General features: G+C 40.5%; 1 protein-coding gene across 9 annotated transcripts in view; it reads right to left on the reverse strand.

The window, feature by feature from the left end:
• Positions 1–17,086, reverse strand: part of CPEB2 (cytoplasmic polyadenylation element binding protein 2) — an 88,065-nt gene that overhangs the window by 52,816 nt on the left and 18,163 nt on the right. For all 9 annotated transcript variants that reach the window (XM_063135510.1, XM_063135508.1, XM_063135509.1 and 6 more), the window contains exons 3-4: positions 14,733–14,823; positions 8,368–8,418 (exon numbers count right to left, since the gene is read on the reverse strand). In XM_063135510.1, the coding sequence (XP_062991580.1) occupies positions 8,368–8,418; positions 14,733–14,823 (142 nt within the window). The remainder of the gene's footprint in view (positions 1–8,367; positions 8,419–14,732; positions 14,824–17,086) is intronic.

Below are 17,086 nucleotides of genomic sequence, written 5' to 3' on the forward strand. Positions count from 1 at the left end.
CACTCTCACAAAATCGTGCCATGGGGTGGCTTGCCCATTCACAAAATGTCTGCCATGGTGGATGTGAGCAGTCACAAAACACCCATTTTCCAATGGAACACTGCTGAGGGGAAAAGAAAAAGAAGTAACGTACCCAAGAACCCAAGTACAAGACAAAAGAGTGGACAGAGCTCTTCTGAGCTCACAGTTTTCTGATTCAACACCCAGTTCACAGAAGGTAAACTGATGAGGCTCAAAGATAAGTAGCTTGGCCAATAAACTGAATACTGGGCAGAGGTAGAGTCATATTACTTAGACCACCTGATTCGTTATAAACAGCTTTTTAAAAATAAAATAAAATAAAATATTCCCTTCTGCTTTGTGATTGTTTCTTAATGATTATCACTTTAGAATAAAATAAGGAAAATAACTGTTTAGACTAAAAACAGAGCTAAAACATAATTTTCACTCAATCTTACAATGCAGTACCAGCATTATAACAAAAGTAAAGGGATACAAAAAAGTCAATGTGATTGATTCTAGTATGCAAACATCCATCAATGCAAGAATATACAAGTCTCCAAGATAAAAGAAGTCTTCCTCAGGCAAACTACAGTTGTCTCTGGTTTTCAGTAACACAGACTCATTGCAAATGTAAATACCCCTGACAAATAGCAGTCTAGTCACAAAGCCTGCTGTACTACCACCAAGTGTGACCACAGGGTGCAGATTATGGAAAGCACTCGCATGGAGCCTAACTGCAAAATAAATAGAGAAATCAATTATAACCAGTTGTGGACCAACACAACAATACTGGAAAGGTGTGGTGGATACAGTCAGATGATTCTGCTATATCTATGAAAATCCACATAATCCCATGACAGCACTGGGACATGGCAAATGCAGGCCGCTATAGACACGTCTTTTGCCTCCACTGTTTTGTGGGTTTATCTTAGTAGATGAATGGTAAAAAAATTCACATTAACCAAACACACACACCAAATCTAGAATATAATTTGTGAATAGTTTAACTACTGATTACACCACTGACCATCCCCTAGTCACAGTAAGGTAAAAAATATAGATCTAAAAATGATATGCAGGCTTCACCAACATTCAGCAAAGACAACCAAAAGAAGTTTCTGACACTCTCAAAGCAGAGAAGATAATATCTAAACAAAGCTTGCAAAGAGTGCTGAAGTTTCTAGCTCTTTAAAAAGTCAAATCTAACAGCCATAGCAACCCTTGGGAAAAATGACTCCTGCAAGACAGACTTCCAGTTTGGGGCTTATCAAATTATATTATGTCAATATAATTCATTAATAAATTCAATACAAAGCATTAATTCAATATCAAACACACTTCAGTAATTTTTTAGCAATTACCATGGAGCTACATGCTACACAAGACTAAGAGATACACCTATGCCAAGAAATATAAACTGCCACTCATTTGAGGAATATTAATGTCACATGTGATTGGGAAAAGCCACTATAGTAATCTCCCCAAAGGCAATGAATAGCAAAGCAATCAGTGACCAAAATAAACAGATGTCATTGTATAGTGAGTTACATTTAGAATAGACAATATTCCTGATGAGGTGGCTTAGGTTAGCTCATCTTTCCCAGGACATTTGCTGTGGGCCCTAGCTAGACCTAAGGTTTATCCCAGGATTGTCCTGGGGTCAAACCTGTTCATCTAAGTGCCACACAAGGCATCCAGCACTGAGGCAGGGCTGAACCCGGGATGATCCTGGGATAAACCTTAGGTCTAGCTACAGCCACAGTTACAAGCATTAGCCTTATGAAATCCTTGGAAAAATCTGCTATTTGCCAAAGCTTCTTAGTGCTATCTTCCCACAATGATATGAATAATACTTTGCAGTTTCAAGTCTTTATATGAAACAGGCTGGACGTCAGCTAGACTGCTGTTGGAGAAGAACTCTGGATAAATCCCACCAAGCACAGGTGAAATACTATTTAAAGTCCCATTCCATAGTGATGAGGTCTGTAAAGAAAGCTCACTTCCGTGCCACCATTGTGTACGCATAGAATTGACCAGCAATACTTCTGTACTGTGTGAGGCCTCCTTCACCAAGACATTAGAGAAGGGGTCAGAGCAATTGTTGACCTGCTGTGAACAATTAGCTTCATTCTTTGTGGATAAAGTTTCTCAGATTGGCCTTCACTTGGGTCTTAGCTAGACCTAAGGTTTTTCCCGGGGTCGTCCCTGCCTGTTTCCAGGATATCCTGTGTGTCATTTACATGAACAGGGTTAACCCTGAGACGATCCTGGGATAAACCTTAGGTCTAGCTAAGGCCTTGGACTCCGATACTGGGGCAGGTCAGAGTGAAGCAAGCTAGACAACTGCTCATCCAGTTGTTTAGGATTCTTTTGAGGTTTTAGATCTTGAGGATTTGGACAGAGTATCTGGAGCAGTGAGTGCCACCACTCAACCCTTGTCCTTGAATTTTGTCCTTCTTGGCTAACGTACCCAAGAACCCAAAGTGGAACTGATGTTGTAGTTAAGGGAAATGATTAATGTGTTTGTGGTTTGTTCTCTCTTGATTAAAAGAAGCAGTAAGAAGACCTTTATTAAATAAATCTTCCCTTGACCCTACACCATTCCTGGCTAAAATAATTAAGAAGGTGCAACTCCAGATACTTCTGGATGATACTGATTATCTGAACCCATTTCAATTGGGCTTTCAGCCAGGTTATGGAATCGAGACAGCCTTAGTGGATGACCTAAACTGGAATTGGGTGGGGGGAGTAGAATCATAGAATCACAGAATAATGGGAGAGTTTTTAAGACAAAGATATATCTGTGCAGAAGCACATATTCAACAGAATTCCTATCCCCCATGTGTTGCTGCATATTTGCATTCATGCACATGCCTCATGAGTTAATAATAAAAATCTCTGTCCCATAGCCATGTAATGGCACTCTTGAAATTGCAGTACACATCAGTGCCGTGTTCCCCATGAGTCCCAACTGCGGAAGTGGGGAACATTTGGAAGCATCCCTGTTCCATGCTGAAATGTCTACAGGTGTAGTTTAGCCCCCTGACTGCTACTGCCAGAATACCTAGAGGGACCAAAGCTCCATGAGAGCAAGGAGATCTTGCTGCATCATTTAACAGATCCATGGTTAGTGGAATTAAAATTAAAAATCTTTAAAAGTATTTGTAATCATTGTCTGAATAAACTGTGCTTATAAATGAAATATACCAAACATGATAATTTCATGAGCAAACCTAGATATACCTAATACATTTTAGATTCCATTTTTGTGTCTGACTGCAGTGAACTTCAGCAAGCTGCCCCTGAAGCATCTGAGAAGCCAGAAGAAGCAGGAAGAGCTGAAGGCAGCGGACAACTTCTGTATAGCATCCCTTCCAGGTTGTGAAGAATTAGTTGTAGTGAAATTCAGGGAAATCTGGTCTGAAGGAAAAGCTATTGAGAATTTATTTAGCTGGGGAAGACTCTCTTACCTATTAGGAATGGTAAATGATATTTAAATTAAGAACTTTTAATCAATCTCACATTATTTGAAGAGTGACATTTTATTCCCTTTGGTAAATAATTCCCCTTAATAATTTTTTGTTCATTTTATGTTTGTCACTATTGATGGTATAAATCCCATGCCTATGCTATAGGGACTAGGCTACTGAGGCCTTAGCTAGACCTAAGGTTTATCCTGGGATCATCCCGGCATCATCCCAGTTCATGTAAATGACACACAGGATATCCCGGGAGCAGGAAGGGACGACCATGGGATAAACCTTACGTCTAGCTAAGGCCTGAGTTTATTTTAGGTGCAGAGGGTTTATTTTAGTGGCAGCAGTTAAAGGATTTATAACTGAGGCAGCATTCTGTAATGGTGAGATCTAATTGGGAATGTTATTAAAAACTGTGGCACTAAGAACCACAGAGTCAAGCCTCATTTTTTGTTTTAAAAAGGAACATAGGTGGGATAACCAGGAGTTGTGCCATCCCATCTGGTGGCAGTGGCAGGATAACATACAGTGTTTCTATCACAAAATATATACTGTCCAGAAGGCAGGGATTTTTTTTCACCTGTTATGATATGGTGGCTCTAGTTACAAGCTGGGAAACTGAGCATGAGTTGGAGCATACCTAAGTATCTAGCAGTAAAAGATACATTAGATCAATAATGTTAAAAAGGAATGGAAGAAAAACTATGCTGAGGATTTTACAGAGGGTATTAAAATAACACACACCCCTCACGGCTTCAAAATTTCCAGAAATTTTGCTTCTCTAGTCTTACGTAAAAGTCTTCCTATTATGTAGTTTTTAAAAACCATTTTGTGGAAGTAAAGACTGGGTAGCAATCTATGAACACCTTGTCTTAAACATTTCATTCAGTGTTTTAAAAGAAAATATTTCATAATTAAAATAGTTCAATTTTTGTGCTATGGGGTAGCACAGGCGGTTTTGTTTCCCAGGTCTCCCATCTACATGAAACTGTTACGAGTGGATGATTAGCAATTTGTAGTGATGTGTCCTATACTAAAGGCATTCAACTCTATCTTTCCTTTTCATCTCAGGGCTCATCTACACCATGCAGGATATTGCACTATGAAAGCGGTATGTAAAAGGCAGGAGCCACACCAATCAGGATATAGTGGTATGAAAACAGTATGTGTCAATGGGCCCCAACAGTTGTCAGTGCACTTCAATACCGCTATAAAGCAGCAGTGTGGCTCCTGCCTTTCATATACCGCTTTCATAGTGGAATATCCTGTGTAGATGAGCACGCAGTCAGGTGAAGTGGTGGAAGTTCTCAACAGTAACTGCCTGGAGTTGATCATGGGTTGGATGAGGTCTAATAAACTACTCAAAAGTAAAACATTTTCATTTCCCAGGCCTTCCAATTAATTATTAACCTTTGATGGAATTAATCCACATCCATACTTTCTGGACATAACAGGAAAACTACATAATGGACATATAAACACCAACCTATATCAGAATCCTACAGACTGTTACACATACCTACATGCTTCCATTGTCTACAACCAAGCCCTCTGACACCTTCTCAGATTCATCAGACAAAGACTCACAAGTTAAGGATCCAAATTAGGTATTCCTCAAACTACAATACCCACCCAACAAAGTGAAAAAACCCAGTTCAACAGGATTAGACTGGTGCCTATGAATAGTCACCAACAGGACAGACACAGAAGAGAAAACAACACAATATCACTTTGTTTTCATTTATAGTTCCCAGCTAAGACAACTCAAACATATCACCAGTAAACCACAATCCACAGGCCGTGGGCGACAGGCCTGTACTTGTTTATAGACTCCACTTCATGGCAAAAAAGGTTACTAATCAGCAACAACAGATCTTGCAATAAATATATAGATACAAGAAACAGACCTCATGGCAAATCAAGATGCCAACTCTATCCCCATATCTACTCTGGCAACTCTATTAGTTTGGGGGTACTCTTAGACCCATTTCTGTCATTGGAGGCTCAAGTAGCCGCCACGGCTCGGAGTGCCTTTTACCATCTTCGGTTGGTTCGCCAACTACGGCCTCTCCTGGACAGGGATAGCTTGACCATGGTGGTACAGGCATTGGTAACCTCAAGATTGGATTACTGCAATGTGCTCTATGTGGGGCTGCCCTTGAAGCTGCTCCGGAAGCTGGAGCTAGTGCAGAATGCTGCAGCTCGGCTGTTGTCTGGAGCTGCCCCTTTCCAGCATGTAACTCCTCTGCTGAGGGAACTGCACTGGCTGCCTATTCGCTACCGGGCCAGGTTGAAGGTTCTGGTACTTGTGTACAAAGCCCTAAACAACTTGGGACCAGGATACCTGAGAGAGCGCCTTCTCCCTTACCAACCTGCCCGGTCACTGAGGTCATCCAAGGGCCTGCTCCTGGTGGTTCCACCTAGATCCATCCTCCGATTGGAATCCACCAGGGGAAGAGCCTTCAGCGTGGCGGCGCCCCTCCTGTGGAATTCCCTGCCCCTGGAGGTCAGACAGGCTCCAACCTTGTACTCCTTTCGGCGCCTCCTGAAAACATCTTTATTCCAAGAAGCCTTTCTTTAACATGCAGCCTTGGATTTCTGTGTTGTTGTTGTTTTGCTTCTTTTTAAATTTTGTTTTAACTGTTTTATTCTGTTTTTATTTTCATTTTACCTTGTACACCGCTCCGAATTTTTTTCAATGAGGAGCGGTATATAAATATTCTAAATAAATAAATAAATAAATATTACAGGACCTAATCATACCATCCACATAGTATCAAGAGTTCATACGCCTGCTCATTTTCCAATGAGATATATGTCATCACTTGCCAGCAATGTCTTACTACATTTTACATATGATAAACAAGCCAGTCCCTATGCAAAAGAATAAAGGTATACAAATCTGACATCAGAAATGCCAATATTAAAAAAACAGTATTCAAAAACCACGTCATCCTTTGAGGACACTCTGTCAATGACCATAAGGTGCCCTTTCGTGAACAAAAGAATTTCAAAGACAGATATCAATATGAAACTGCTGAAATATTAGTCATCAAAGGATCTGTGCTTTGAACTCGGGCTGTGCACGGTCCCCCCGATTTGCCTTGGAGGCTGTTTTGGAGCCCCCAAAATGACCCTAATTTGACTCAGGGTGCTTTGGGGGTTTCTTGCCTCACCTCAGCGCCTCAGTCAAGGCTGGATTTGGGCACCTCTAGGCAACTCAGCATTGTGGGTCCCTGGGTGCCAGCTGTGCAGCCGGCACCCAGGAAAGCCAGGAGCAAGGCTGGGCAGGAGGCCACTGGACTCCCGATTCCCTCCCTCGATGTTCCCTCACCTCCCTAACCCAGAACCACCACTGCTGGGACTTACCTGCTCGCAGGCTGCTGCACTGCTTCTGCATTGCCGCCATTACTGCTGCATCACTGCCGCGACTAGGAAACGCGGCATCCACCTGAGAGGCAGGCCGCGATTCCAAGATACCTCAGGGGCTCTTTTTTTAGTACATCTATGACCACAAACTACAGCAGCCACAAAGGGCCATTTTCCCTGTATGGCCGCCGTAATTTTCAGCCACATATATACAAAATACAGGGACTTGAAATCGTTGCTTGGCTCTCAGCAGGACGCTGCGTTTCCTGGTCGCGGCAGTGATGTGGCGGCGACAATGGCAGATGAGCAGGGAGAGCGGAGAGAGGGAGGTGAGTCCAATAGACTCATGGCCAGCCTTATGCCAGCTTTCCTAGGACAGAGGGAGGCTCGAGGCTCCCCAAAGGTTTGGTACCAATCTGCTTCAGCCTTGGGGGACCTCGGGCTAACCTGGAACTGACTTGGAACCGAGGCGAGGCGGGCCAAATCAGTCCGCCTCGCCTTGGTTTTGGGTATTCGGCCCGATGCGGTGCACAGCCCTACTTTGAACAAGGAGAGTGAATAGAAGGTTGATGTGCTGGTGACTGATTCATGGAGAGCATGGTTGACTGTTTTTTAAAGTGTTAGTTTAAGTGTTTTTTAAAGTGTTAGTTAAAGTGTTAATTATCAGGGAGTGCAGGGATTGATTTATTATTTTTTAAGGATTAGAGATTATGGGAGGAGTTCAGAATAGGCTAGGCATTATAAAAAATGAAACATTAACATCAGTGGTTTTTTTAACACATACAAATACATCTTATTTACTGTTTAAATATGTTAATAAATAATCATTTATTTTGTTCATCAATCATTCAAGTGAGACAAAAGGTATATTATTGGGTATATATGTTGGCAGTGGTATTGAGAATGGCCAAAGAATAGTAGAAAAAGCAGCATTTCCTTGAAATGTATAAAGGGTAATGTTTGAAGTGAAAGAATAAACTTCTGGGAAAGGATCTTAAGGGAGTGATACGACACAGATGCCTAAACTATTTTGACCAAGTATCATAAACCTAAATTCCTTCAACAGCAAACACAATTCAGGGACAGCAGAATTACAGAAAAAGTTAATTTCTTTCTATTCCACAAAGTCAATGTGTTAGATGATATAGCTCCAAATGAATTGTGATGTATGGCTGGCTACAAGCTAGTATTTTTTTTAAAAAATAATAATGTTAACATTAGACATTATTATGCCTATCATTTAAAAAGGAATACCTAATTTTAAAATAGTGTTTATTTATAGCTCTATTATTTAAATATTTCAGGTTTGTTTTCCTCTGTGATTAATCTGCTTTCTCTAAATAATAGAGCTATAAATAAACACTCTTTTAAAATTAGGTATTCCTTTTTAAATGATAGGCATAATTCTTCGTCAATTATCTGGATGTTGCTAATTAAATAAGAGATGACAATGGTACAAAAATAAATTTCAAACTTGATCTCAACAGATAATAAAAACTTCTGGGAGATAAGCTCTTACCGTTTAACATTAGAAGATTGTCAGTTCCTGGATGTGGATAATTCAAACGACCTAAGAACAAATATAAGGAGTTACCTATTAAAAGAAGAAATGAAAGAGCCCCCCAAATACTTGAAATTTTAAATATATACTATAATTCAATTCTGTTCAGCAGCAAAATCAGCTAATATGTCATTCCATTAGCCAACTCTACCCTTAGCCAACTTAAAGTTGAAAGAACCTTAATTGTCTGGTCATAAGATCTGCGATGTGCTTTGGGATCAGCTCCAAGAGGATAAAGGTCCTCCTCTTTGTTTCAAAGAAATCCAGAAATAGAAGTGACTATTCCAAGTCGTTTTTTTCATTCTCACTATGAAAACCACTACCTGATTATCTCAGTCACAGTGGATAAATATTAAGTGGATGAAATCTCAAACACAACTTTTGAATCTGTAGATCAAGCTACAGCAATTAGTCTGACATAGATCTTTATTTAATATAAACCTTTTAAGAAATCTTTTAAGATGATACAAGCTCTACAAATGTTTCCTGCTGGTACATTTTAGAATTCAAGTTATAAACGACAAGAAAAGTTAAGATAAAAACAGGAGAGGAAATTCCTATGATAATTTAGTTCTAAATATTTAGAACCGCATAGCAAAATGTTTTCTGTTTTATTAAAAAGATTTATGTTCCCAGTAACATACAATAGTGGTTTTGTTTCACTACAATATGAAGCCTGCATTTTTTCCTCAAACACTAAGTAAATCCATTCTAATCCTTACATATGTAGCAACATACTTCAGCTTTTAGAATCACTATTTTCTGTTTTCAAGATAGTTGCTGATAAATATTGAAGGGTCCATTCATGCTGAATTGAACATATAGCATTTAAATTATACCAGCTGAAAAAATTAAATACTACTGAACAAATCAGTCATCATAAAAACATGTGGACATAATTGTTGCCATTTTAGCATCTCTCTCTCTCTCTTTTAAACAAGCAACTTTTCAGCCTCTATGTCTTGTAATATCATGTTAAAATCAGACAGTGTGCACCTTACTGAGTGAAACCAGTGTCCTAGCATGCTGAAGTAAAGTTGTCCCCTTACTTCAGAACATTACAGATTAAAAGACCCCGATTTGACTGCTCAGGTTCATGTTTTATTTTTAATATTCTGATTTGGCAAACCTGGTGCACCTCTAAACCCTGGGCCACATCGGGGGAAATCCAGCCATGGCAACAATATTTATTTATTTTATTTATTTATTTATTACATTTTTATACCGCCCAATAGCCGAAGCTCTCTGGGCGGTTCACAAAAATTAAAACCACAGTAAAACACCCAACAGGTTAAAACACAATTACGAAATACAGTATAAAAAGCGCAACCAGGATAAAACCACACAGCAAAGTTGATATAAGATTAAAATACAGAGTTAAAACAGTAAAATTTAAATTTTAGTTAAAATTAAGTGTTAAAATACTGAGTGAATAAAAAGGTCTTCAGCTGGCGACGAAAGCAGTACAGTGTAGGCGCCAGGCGGACCTCTCTGGGGAGCTCGTTCCACAACCGGGGTGCCACAGCGGAGAAAGCCCTCCTATTACTATTTAATACTATTTAACCCTTGAATTCTGACACCTTGATCCTAAATATTCATGTTGACATATTTGCTTTCAAGGCAGCTGTAACTTTAGTGAACTAATGCTAAGCACCCTCAGCGGCTCTTCGCGTCCTTCAATTCTCTTCTGAAGCCTAATCCGCCATCTCTCCCCGCCTCTCTGTCTGCCAACGACTTTGCCTCTTTCTTCAATGCTAAAATCCAAACTATACGCTCAGATCTAGCCAACTCTGCTCCGCTTCCAGCTCCTGCCCCTCACCTGTCAGTTCCTCCTTCAACTCTCTCGGCGTTCCCTTCGGTCTCAGCTGATGAACTGTCTAAAATACTGCGCTCATCGAAGCCTTCCACTTGTTCCCGTGATCCGATTCCCTCTCGCGTCTTTATTAATCTTATCCCCGCTATTCTCCCGTCCTTGCTTCACATCATTAATTCTTCTCTGTCCTCTGGTTCATTTCCTTCTGCTTTTAAACATGCTACAGTCTCTCCCATTCTCAAAAAACCCACTCTTGATCGACTATCACTGTCTAACTACCGACCTGTCTCCCTCCTGCCCTTTGTCTCAAAGATCCTGGAACGTCTGGTCTACTCTTGTTGTCTTGACTTTCTCTCTAATAACTCTGCTCTGGATCCCTTTCAATCTGGCTTCCGTCCTTTGCATTCCACTGAAACAGCCCTTACCAAGATCACCAATGATCTTCTTACTGCCAAGTCTAAAGGCCATTATTCCATTCTTATTCTCCTTGATCTAACCGCAGCCTTTGACACGGTTGATCACGATCTTCTCTTAGATTCCCTCCATGACCTTGGACTCTGTGGCTCTGTCTATAACTGGTTTGCCTCCTATCTAGAGGGTCGCTCTTTCAGCGTGTCGGCTAACGGCAGCTCGTCCTCCTCTTTTCCCCTTTTAGTTGGGGTTCCTCAAGGCTCGGTGCTTGGCCCGTTGTTGTTCTCTCTATACATGCTGCCCTTGGGCAAGCTTATTCAATCTCACGGCCTCCAATATCACCTGTATGCCGATGATACACAATTATATCTTTCATCTCCGGAACTTTCTCCAGATGTTCACGATCGTATCTCGGCATGTCTTTCAGATATCTCAGCCTGGCTGCTTCATCGTCGTTTGAAACTTAACATGGCAAAGACTGAATTGCTTGTTTTTCCTCCTAAACCTTCTCCTCACCTCTCATTCTCTCTTACTGTCAACGATGTCACGCTTACTCCGGTCAAGAAAGCTCGTAGTCTTGGCTTTATATTTGACTCCTCGCTCTCCTTTACTCCTCACATCGAGGCTGTAGCTAAATCCTGTCGTTTCTTCCTATATAATATTGCCAGGATTCGACCATTTTTGTCTGTCTCTTCTGCCAAGACTCTCGTTCACGCACTGGTTATCTCTCGGCTGGACTACTGCAACCTTCTTCTCTCTGGCCTTCCTTCGTCTCACATCAGTCCGCTGGTCTCTGTCCACCACTCTGCCGCTAAGATCATCTTCCTGGCCCGCCACTCTGACCATGTCACTCCACTTCTGAAATCTCTTCATTGGCTTCCAATTCACTCCAGAATCCAATATAAACTTCTCCTGCTGACCTTCAATGCTCTTCACGGTCTAGCTCCTGCCTATCTCTCCTCTCTCATCTCACACTGCCGCCCCGCTCGGGCTCTCCGCTCCTCTGATGCCATGCTTCTCGCCTGCCCAAGGACCTCCACTTCCCTTACTCGGCTTCGTCCTTTTTCTTCTGCTGCCCCTTACGCCTGGAACGCTCTTCCAGAACACTTGAGAACTACAAACTCAATCACTGCTTTTAAAACTCAGCTAAAAACTTTTCTTTTCCCTATAGCCTTCAAATATTGAGTTTGTTCTGACTCTATACTATTAGCTTTACCCTACCCGGTGCCTGTTTACACTTCCCTGTGCCTGTTTGCATTCTCCTTCCCTCTTTATTGTTTACTACAACTTATTAGATTGTAAGCCTATGCGGCAGGGTCTTGCTATGTACTGTGTTATCTGTACAGCACCATGTACATTGATGGTGCTATATAAATAAATAATAATAATAATAATAATGTGGAATGTTGTAATGCTAAAGTTCTCCATTCAATGCATTCATTTATTATTTATCTATATTTATGAATCATTTGCATTAACAAGAAATTTCTAAGCAATATAGAGACAACACAATAATTTTTTAAAATGAAATATTGCATAAAATTTTGAAGAGACAATATCAAGGAGGACAAGTTCATTGTTCTGAGAAAGCTTGTTGTAACAAGTAAATTTTTAGTAGGTGCCAAAAGCCCATGCCTAATTTGTACTAGTAAGGAATTCCAGAGAATTGGCACCATGATATTAAAGGCCCTATTCCAAGCCATCATGGACTCAACCTCCAATATCTTAGGCACTACAAAGAGGGTATCACCTGATTAGTGCAGCAACTGAACAGGAGATAGAAGGTGATCTTTGTAAACAAGTACCAAAAGCTGAACCTTTCCTGTGTCTGCCATAACAAATGAACAAATGCTGCGACTGTCTGAAACATTTCGTATGGGACCTATAAAACCCCAATGCCCTGCGAACATCCAGCATGTGTGACCTGGACTCTATCAGCATCATTGGGGATGGAAAAAATGCAGGCAGAACGATGCCCTGGTATTCTGAAACAACTTTCGGTAAAAACTGTATGTCTGGTCGTAGAACGACCTTATCCATCTATGCCTCCAGTGACAGCACTGGATCAAGGAGCATCCCCAGTCTATGCATGTGCTCCTTCAAGAGGAGTGCAACCTTATCCAGAAAAGGTGACTGACCCAGTTTCTGGACATAGGAACCACTTAACCATCAGAGCCATGATTCAGACTTAGCTAATTGGCCCTCATCCAGCCCACTAATGTTTAAGCCCTACACAGGTTCAAGCCCTACTCAGCCACCCCGGATTCAGGCAGAGAAATAGAGCTGGGTGTCATCAACATACTGATGACACCTGGCTCCAAATCCCCAATAGTAGCACTGGGGACAAAACAGTGGCCTAAAGCACCCCACAACCTAAACACCAGGGAGCTGATGAATATTCCCTGAAAACCACCCTCTGAAACCAACTCTATAGATATCATTGGAACCACCAAAAAATGTTGCCTCTGATATAGAGATACGAAGGGTCAGAAAAAAACTGAAAAAATTCAGGGGGGAAACTCCCCCCCCCCATTTTTTCCTGAAGCTTTTCCCCCCAAAAATTGGGGAAAATGAAGAAAAATTGATTATGGGATGTTTTATTTTAGCATGATGAATAAAATGTTTAAGACAATGTGTTCATATATTTACTTCTCTAAGTGATTTCTAAAAACTATGTACAGAATCAGATTATTACTATTTCTGTGCACCAAGGGCAAGCAAGTTTTAGGCTGCAAACTGAGGCTACAACTCTCAAATGCAAGAGCAAAATGCATTTCTGCCTCTAGGTGGCCTTTATGTCTGCTTGACACTATGGAGGACTAATGGAGACACAAATAATTTTCTTTGTTACTAATGTTGATGGTTTCTTCTGTTTTGTTTTGGTTCCTATGTCCAGAAAGTGGGTCAAGTCACCTTTTCTTTTTTTACTTTTGTGTGTGTGTGTGTGTGTAACAAATGGAGCTACAAGCTGCTGAACTATAAGGAACACCTGAACTGTAAGGGACCTCCTTTGGCCTAATACATACAGTTAGGTTGCAATCTTATACAAATATACCTGGGAGTTCAATGGGACATACTTCTTAGCCAGTATGTATTGGATTGTGCTGTAAAAGCATTTAAAAATGAGGAAAATGGAACAAGATGTTTAGGCAAACTCGAGACACTGTCAGCTGAAACATATGTTTACAATTCCAAAAGCGTCATTCTATTACTGCAGTGCTACATAAAATATGTAGTACTTTGCTTTCACTCAGCTCATATCTGGAGAACTGTAAGGCTTATTGTTAACATCACACTAAAAGCAAATAAGACTTTGTATCCAATATCCACAGTATAGAGAAATCTCAGGCGTCGGTCCAGAGGACTTTCTTCTGGGAAATTAGTCTGCAATCTTGTTCTAGCTGCAAGCAAAGTATGACATAAAGACTGCTTTTGCATTGTATGTTGTGCATAAAATTGTTTGATTTAGATGCCATGGTTCAGACAGAGACTAGAGTGGAGGCATACATACCACCTAATTACTAAAATTGCTTGGATCAAGTTTGGAAGATCCTGAGGTGTTTTCTTTGACATTACTTATAGTGGTCAAAGAATGGTTTCTCAGAAGAACAATATTATTGCTCCCCTTTATGATGATGATGAAAAAAGAGGTATTACTATGTCCCCTGTTGGGTGGGTGGGTAATCACTGCTGGACCAGATAACTTATTTAATATAAATTTTAAGTTATTAAAAATAATGATTTCCAATTTAACTTTTCATAACAAGTTGGTTGTAATTATCTAGTCTGATTCATTATCGAAATAAAATGCATTTCCATTTGTTATTTTATTGCAGGATTTTCTAGTGTGGGCATTTACTTTTCTTTGTAATGATGAGAGCAAGGAAAGAGATACCCATGCCCAAAGCTCTCTCTAGACCTTTCCCTGGAGAGAACTGGTGGTGGGGGATAACATTTCATTATAGCATTCCAATCTTGCTTTATTTAGTGAAAAACACACCATAATTAACCACCAATTCAACATATATGTGTTTTTTCAAGTAGGCAAGAATACAGCAATATAGAATGATTGAAACAATAACCCAGTGTAGAAACATACCTTTAAGAGGATCATGCTCAGCTCTCATTATATCAATTAACGAATTTTCCAATGAATGCATATTCAGACTGTCATACATTCTGTTTCGATCCTAGAAGAAAATGAACATTAGAGCTACAACAAGAAAGGAGGAGGTGAACCGCCCAGAGAGCTTTGGCTATTGGGTGGTATAGAAATGCAATAAATAAATAAATAAATAAATAAAAGATAATGTGCAATTACCATATTAGTCTTCATTTAGCTTTAGAATAAGCCATTTTCACAAGACCCCTACTTAAACTATACTTCAGTTATGGGCAGTATTCAACAGGTCACAATCGCTAATGTAAATTACACGGTGCTAGTGCAAACTACTCTAGTGCAACACCAATAGTGTTAGCTGGTGTGCCAATTTCCTGGGGAATACTATTGCTAGAGTAGTTTATGCTAGCACAACAGAAGTTAGTGGTTATGCCCTGCTGGATACTTGCCTCTCTCTCTCTCTCTCTCTCTCTGTGTGTGTGTGTGTGTACACACCTCATGAATATTTCTCAGAAGCATCAGCATAAAGTACTTTTGCAAAATGAATACTTTTACAATAGAACTAAGAGAAGCAAAACATTTAGCTGGTAGAACTTTCCTCTTAGACTGGCAAATCAACCAAGTTGATGCTTCCTCAGAAGTAAGTGCCAGTGAAGTCAGTTTGACTTACATATATATATATAGATTTAATTGAATGACTCATATGTTAGTTGGGGATTAGAAACGTGCCCCCCTTGCTGTGTGGATTGGTATGATACTGAGTAAAATTAAATCTATAGAGGTTAGATTGGTGAGAAGCACCAGCACTGTTTATGTCACCGCTCCAATAGACTGTATATTTTTTTTTAATTCAGTCATCATTTATTTATAAAAATAAAATAAAATAGAACATTCAGAAAGAAACTGTTTCTCTCTCTCTCTCTGGATCCAGCGTTATTGTGAGAACTATAGAGAACATTCAGCAGAAATAATCACAAGAGGAATCCTAGGAGGTTGGACCAGAACTATCTAGGTAAAACGGTTAAGAGAATTATAGTAAAATACTATTCCTGATTTCCTGAGAATTCTTCACTAGCCAGTGTGAGATCACTATGCCCCTAGTGGTCCCAATAATTCATTACTCAAGCCCTAACAACACTAGGAACGGCCAAGTATGGGGAATAGGTGGAAAAGAAAGTAAGAAGAAATCATTGATCTAAGTCTGTTACATTTCATTGTAAGGCCAGCCAAAAGTTAGCAACAGTATGAGCACAAGTTAGCCCAGCCTTTCCAAAAAGGATGTCTTCAAAATATTTTGGACAACTCCCAGCATTCCTACCTATTGGCAATGCTAGCTGGGGCTGGAGATTGAAATAGTTCCTCTGAGGATCTTAGCAAGTAGGAAGGTTTTGAATACTCCAATTTGACCATGGGCAGCAAGAGTTCTAGGTAGATGGTGTAGTGCTGTGCCTCTGCACTTGACCAGGTGCCCTGGACTGTAAGCAAGTTGCAATGGGCACCCCATCCTGACATCCAACCCCCTGCATTGAGCAGGGGGTTGGACTCGATGGCCTTGTAGGCCCCTTCCAACTCTGCTATTCTATGATTCTATGATCAACACATGTCATGACCATTTTTGTGGGTGTGGGTTGCCAAAAAGGGCAACCCATGACTAAATTGTTTAAGTCCCCCCACCATTTCAGTGAGTGCCTGACATGGATAGGTATGTATAGAGGATGAGGTTCCTGGCATCTAGTTGAAGATTGAAAGTTCTGATGAACCAATTTTGCATGGTCCACATATGTAGATGTGCAAAGTTGACCTCTAACATGAATCCCAATAGCCTTTGTATGTCGAAGGCTTTGATCCTCCTTTGACTTCAAACAGTCAAGGCTATGAACACCAGCTTTTCAGCTCTCTGGGAGGGAAGGAAGGCCCGACCATTGACATTGCCCCTATGAATTGGATGACTCTGGGCAGGCTCAGCACAGATTTTTCTGCATTTAGGCAAAGACCTAGATCTTGCAGAATATTTAGTCGCTGCAACTGTCCCTCTGGAGTTGACGACTGGACTGTGTCACTAGCAGCCAGTCATCGATGTAGGGCTATACTTGTATTCCCGGAAGTCTCAGGTAGGCACAGATCACCGTCATGCACTTTGTGAATACACAGGGGGCTGTGGTGAAGCCAAAAGGGAGAACTCAGAATTGTTATCAATGGTTGCTAATTGCAAACCAAAGAAACTCCTGGTTGTTCTCTTCTATATGAAAATAGACATCTTTAAGTCTATGGTAGCAAACCAATAGCCCAGCTTCAGCAGTGGAAGAATGGAAGCTAGAGTAACCATTCTGAAT

Source organism: Elgaria multicarinata, chromosome 10 (assembly GCF_023053635.1).
Source record: "Elgaria multicarinata webbii isolate HBS135686 ecotype San Diego chromosome 10, rElgMul1.1.pri, whole genome shotgun sequence".
Taxonomy (NCBI): Eukaryota; Metazoa; Chordata; class Lepidosauria; order Squamata; family Anguidae; genus Elgaria; species Elgaria multicarinata.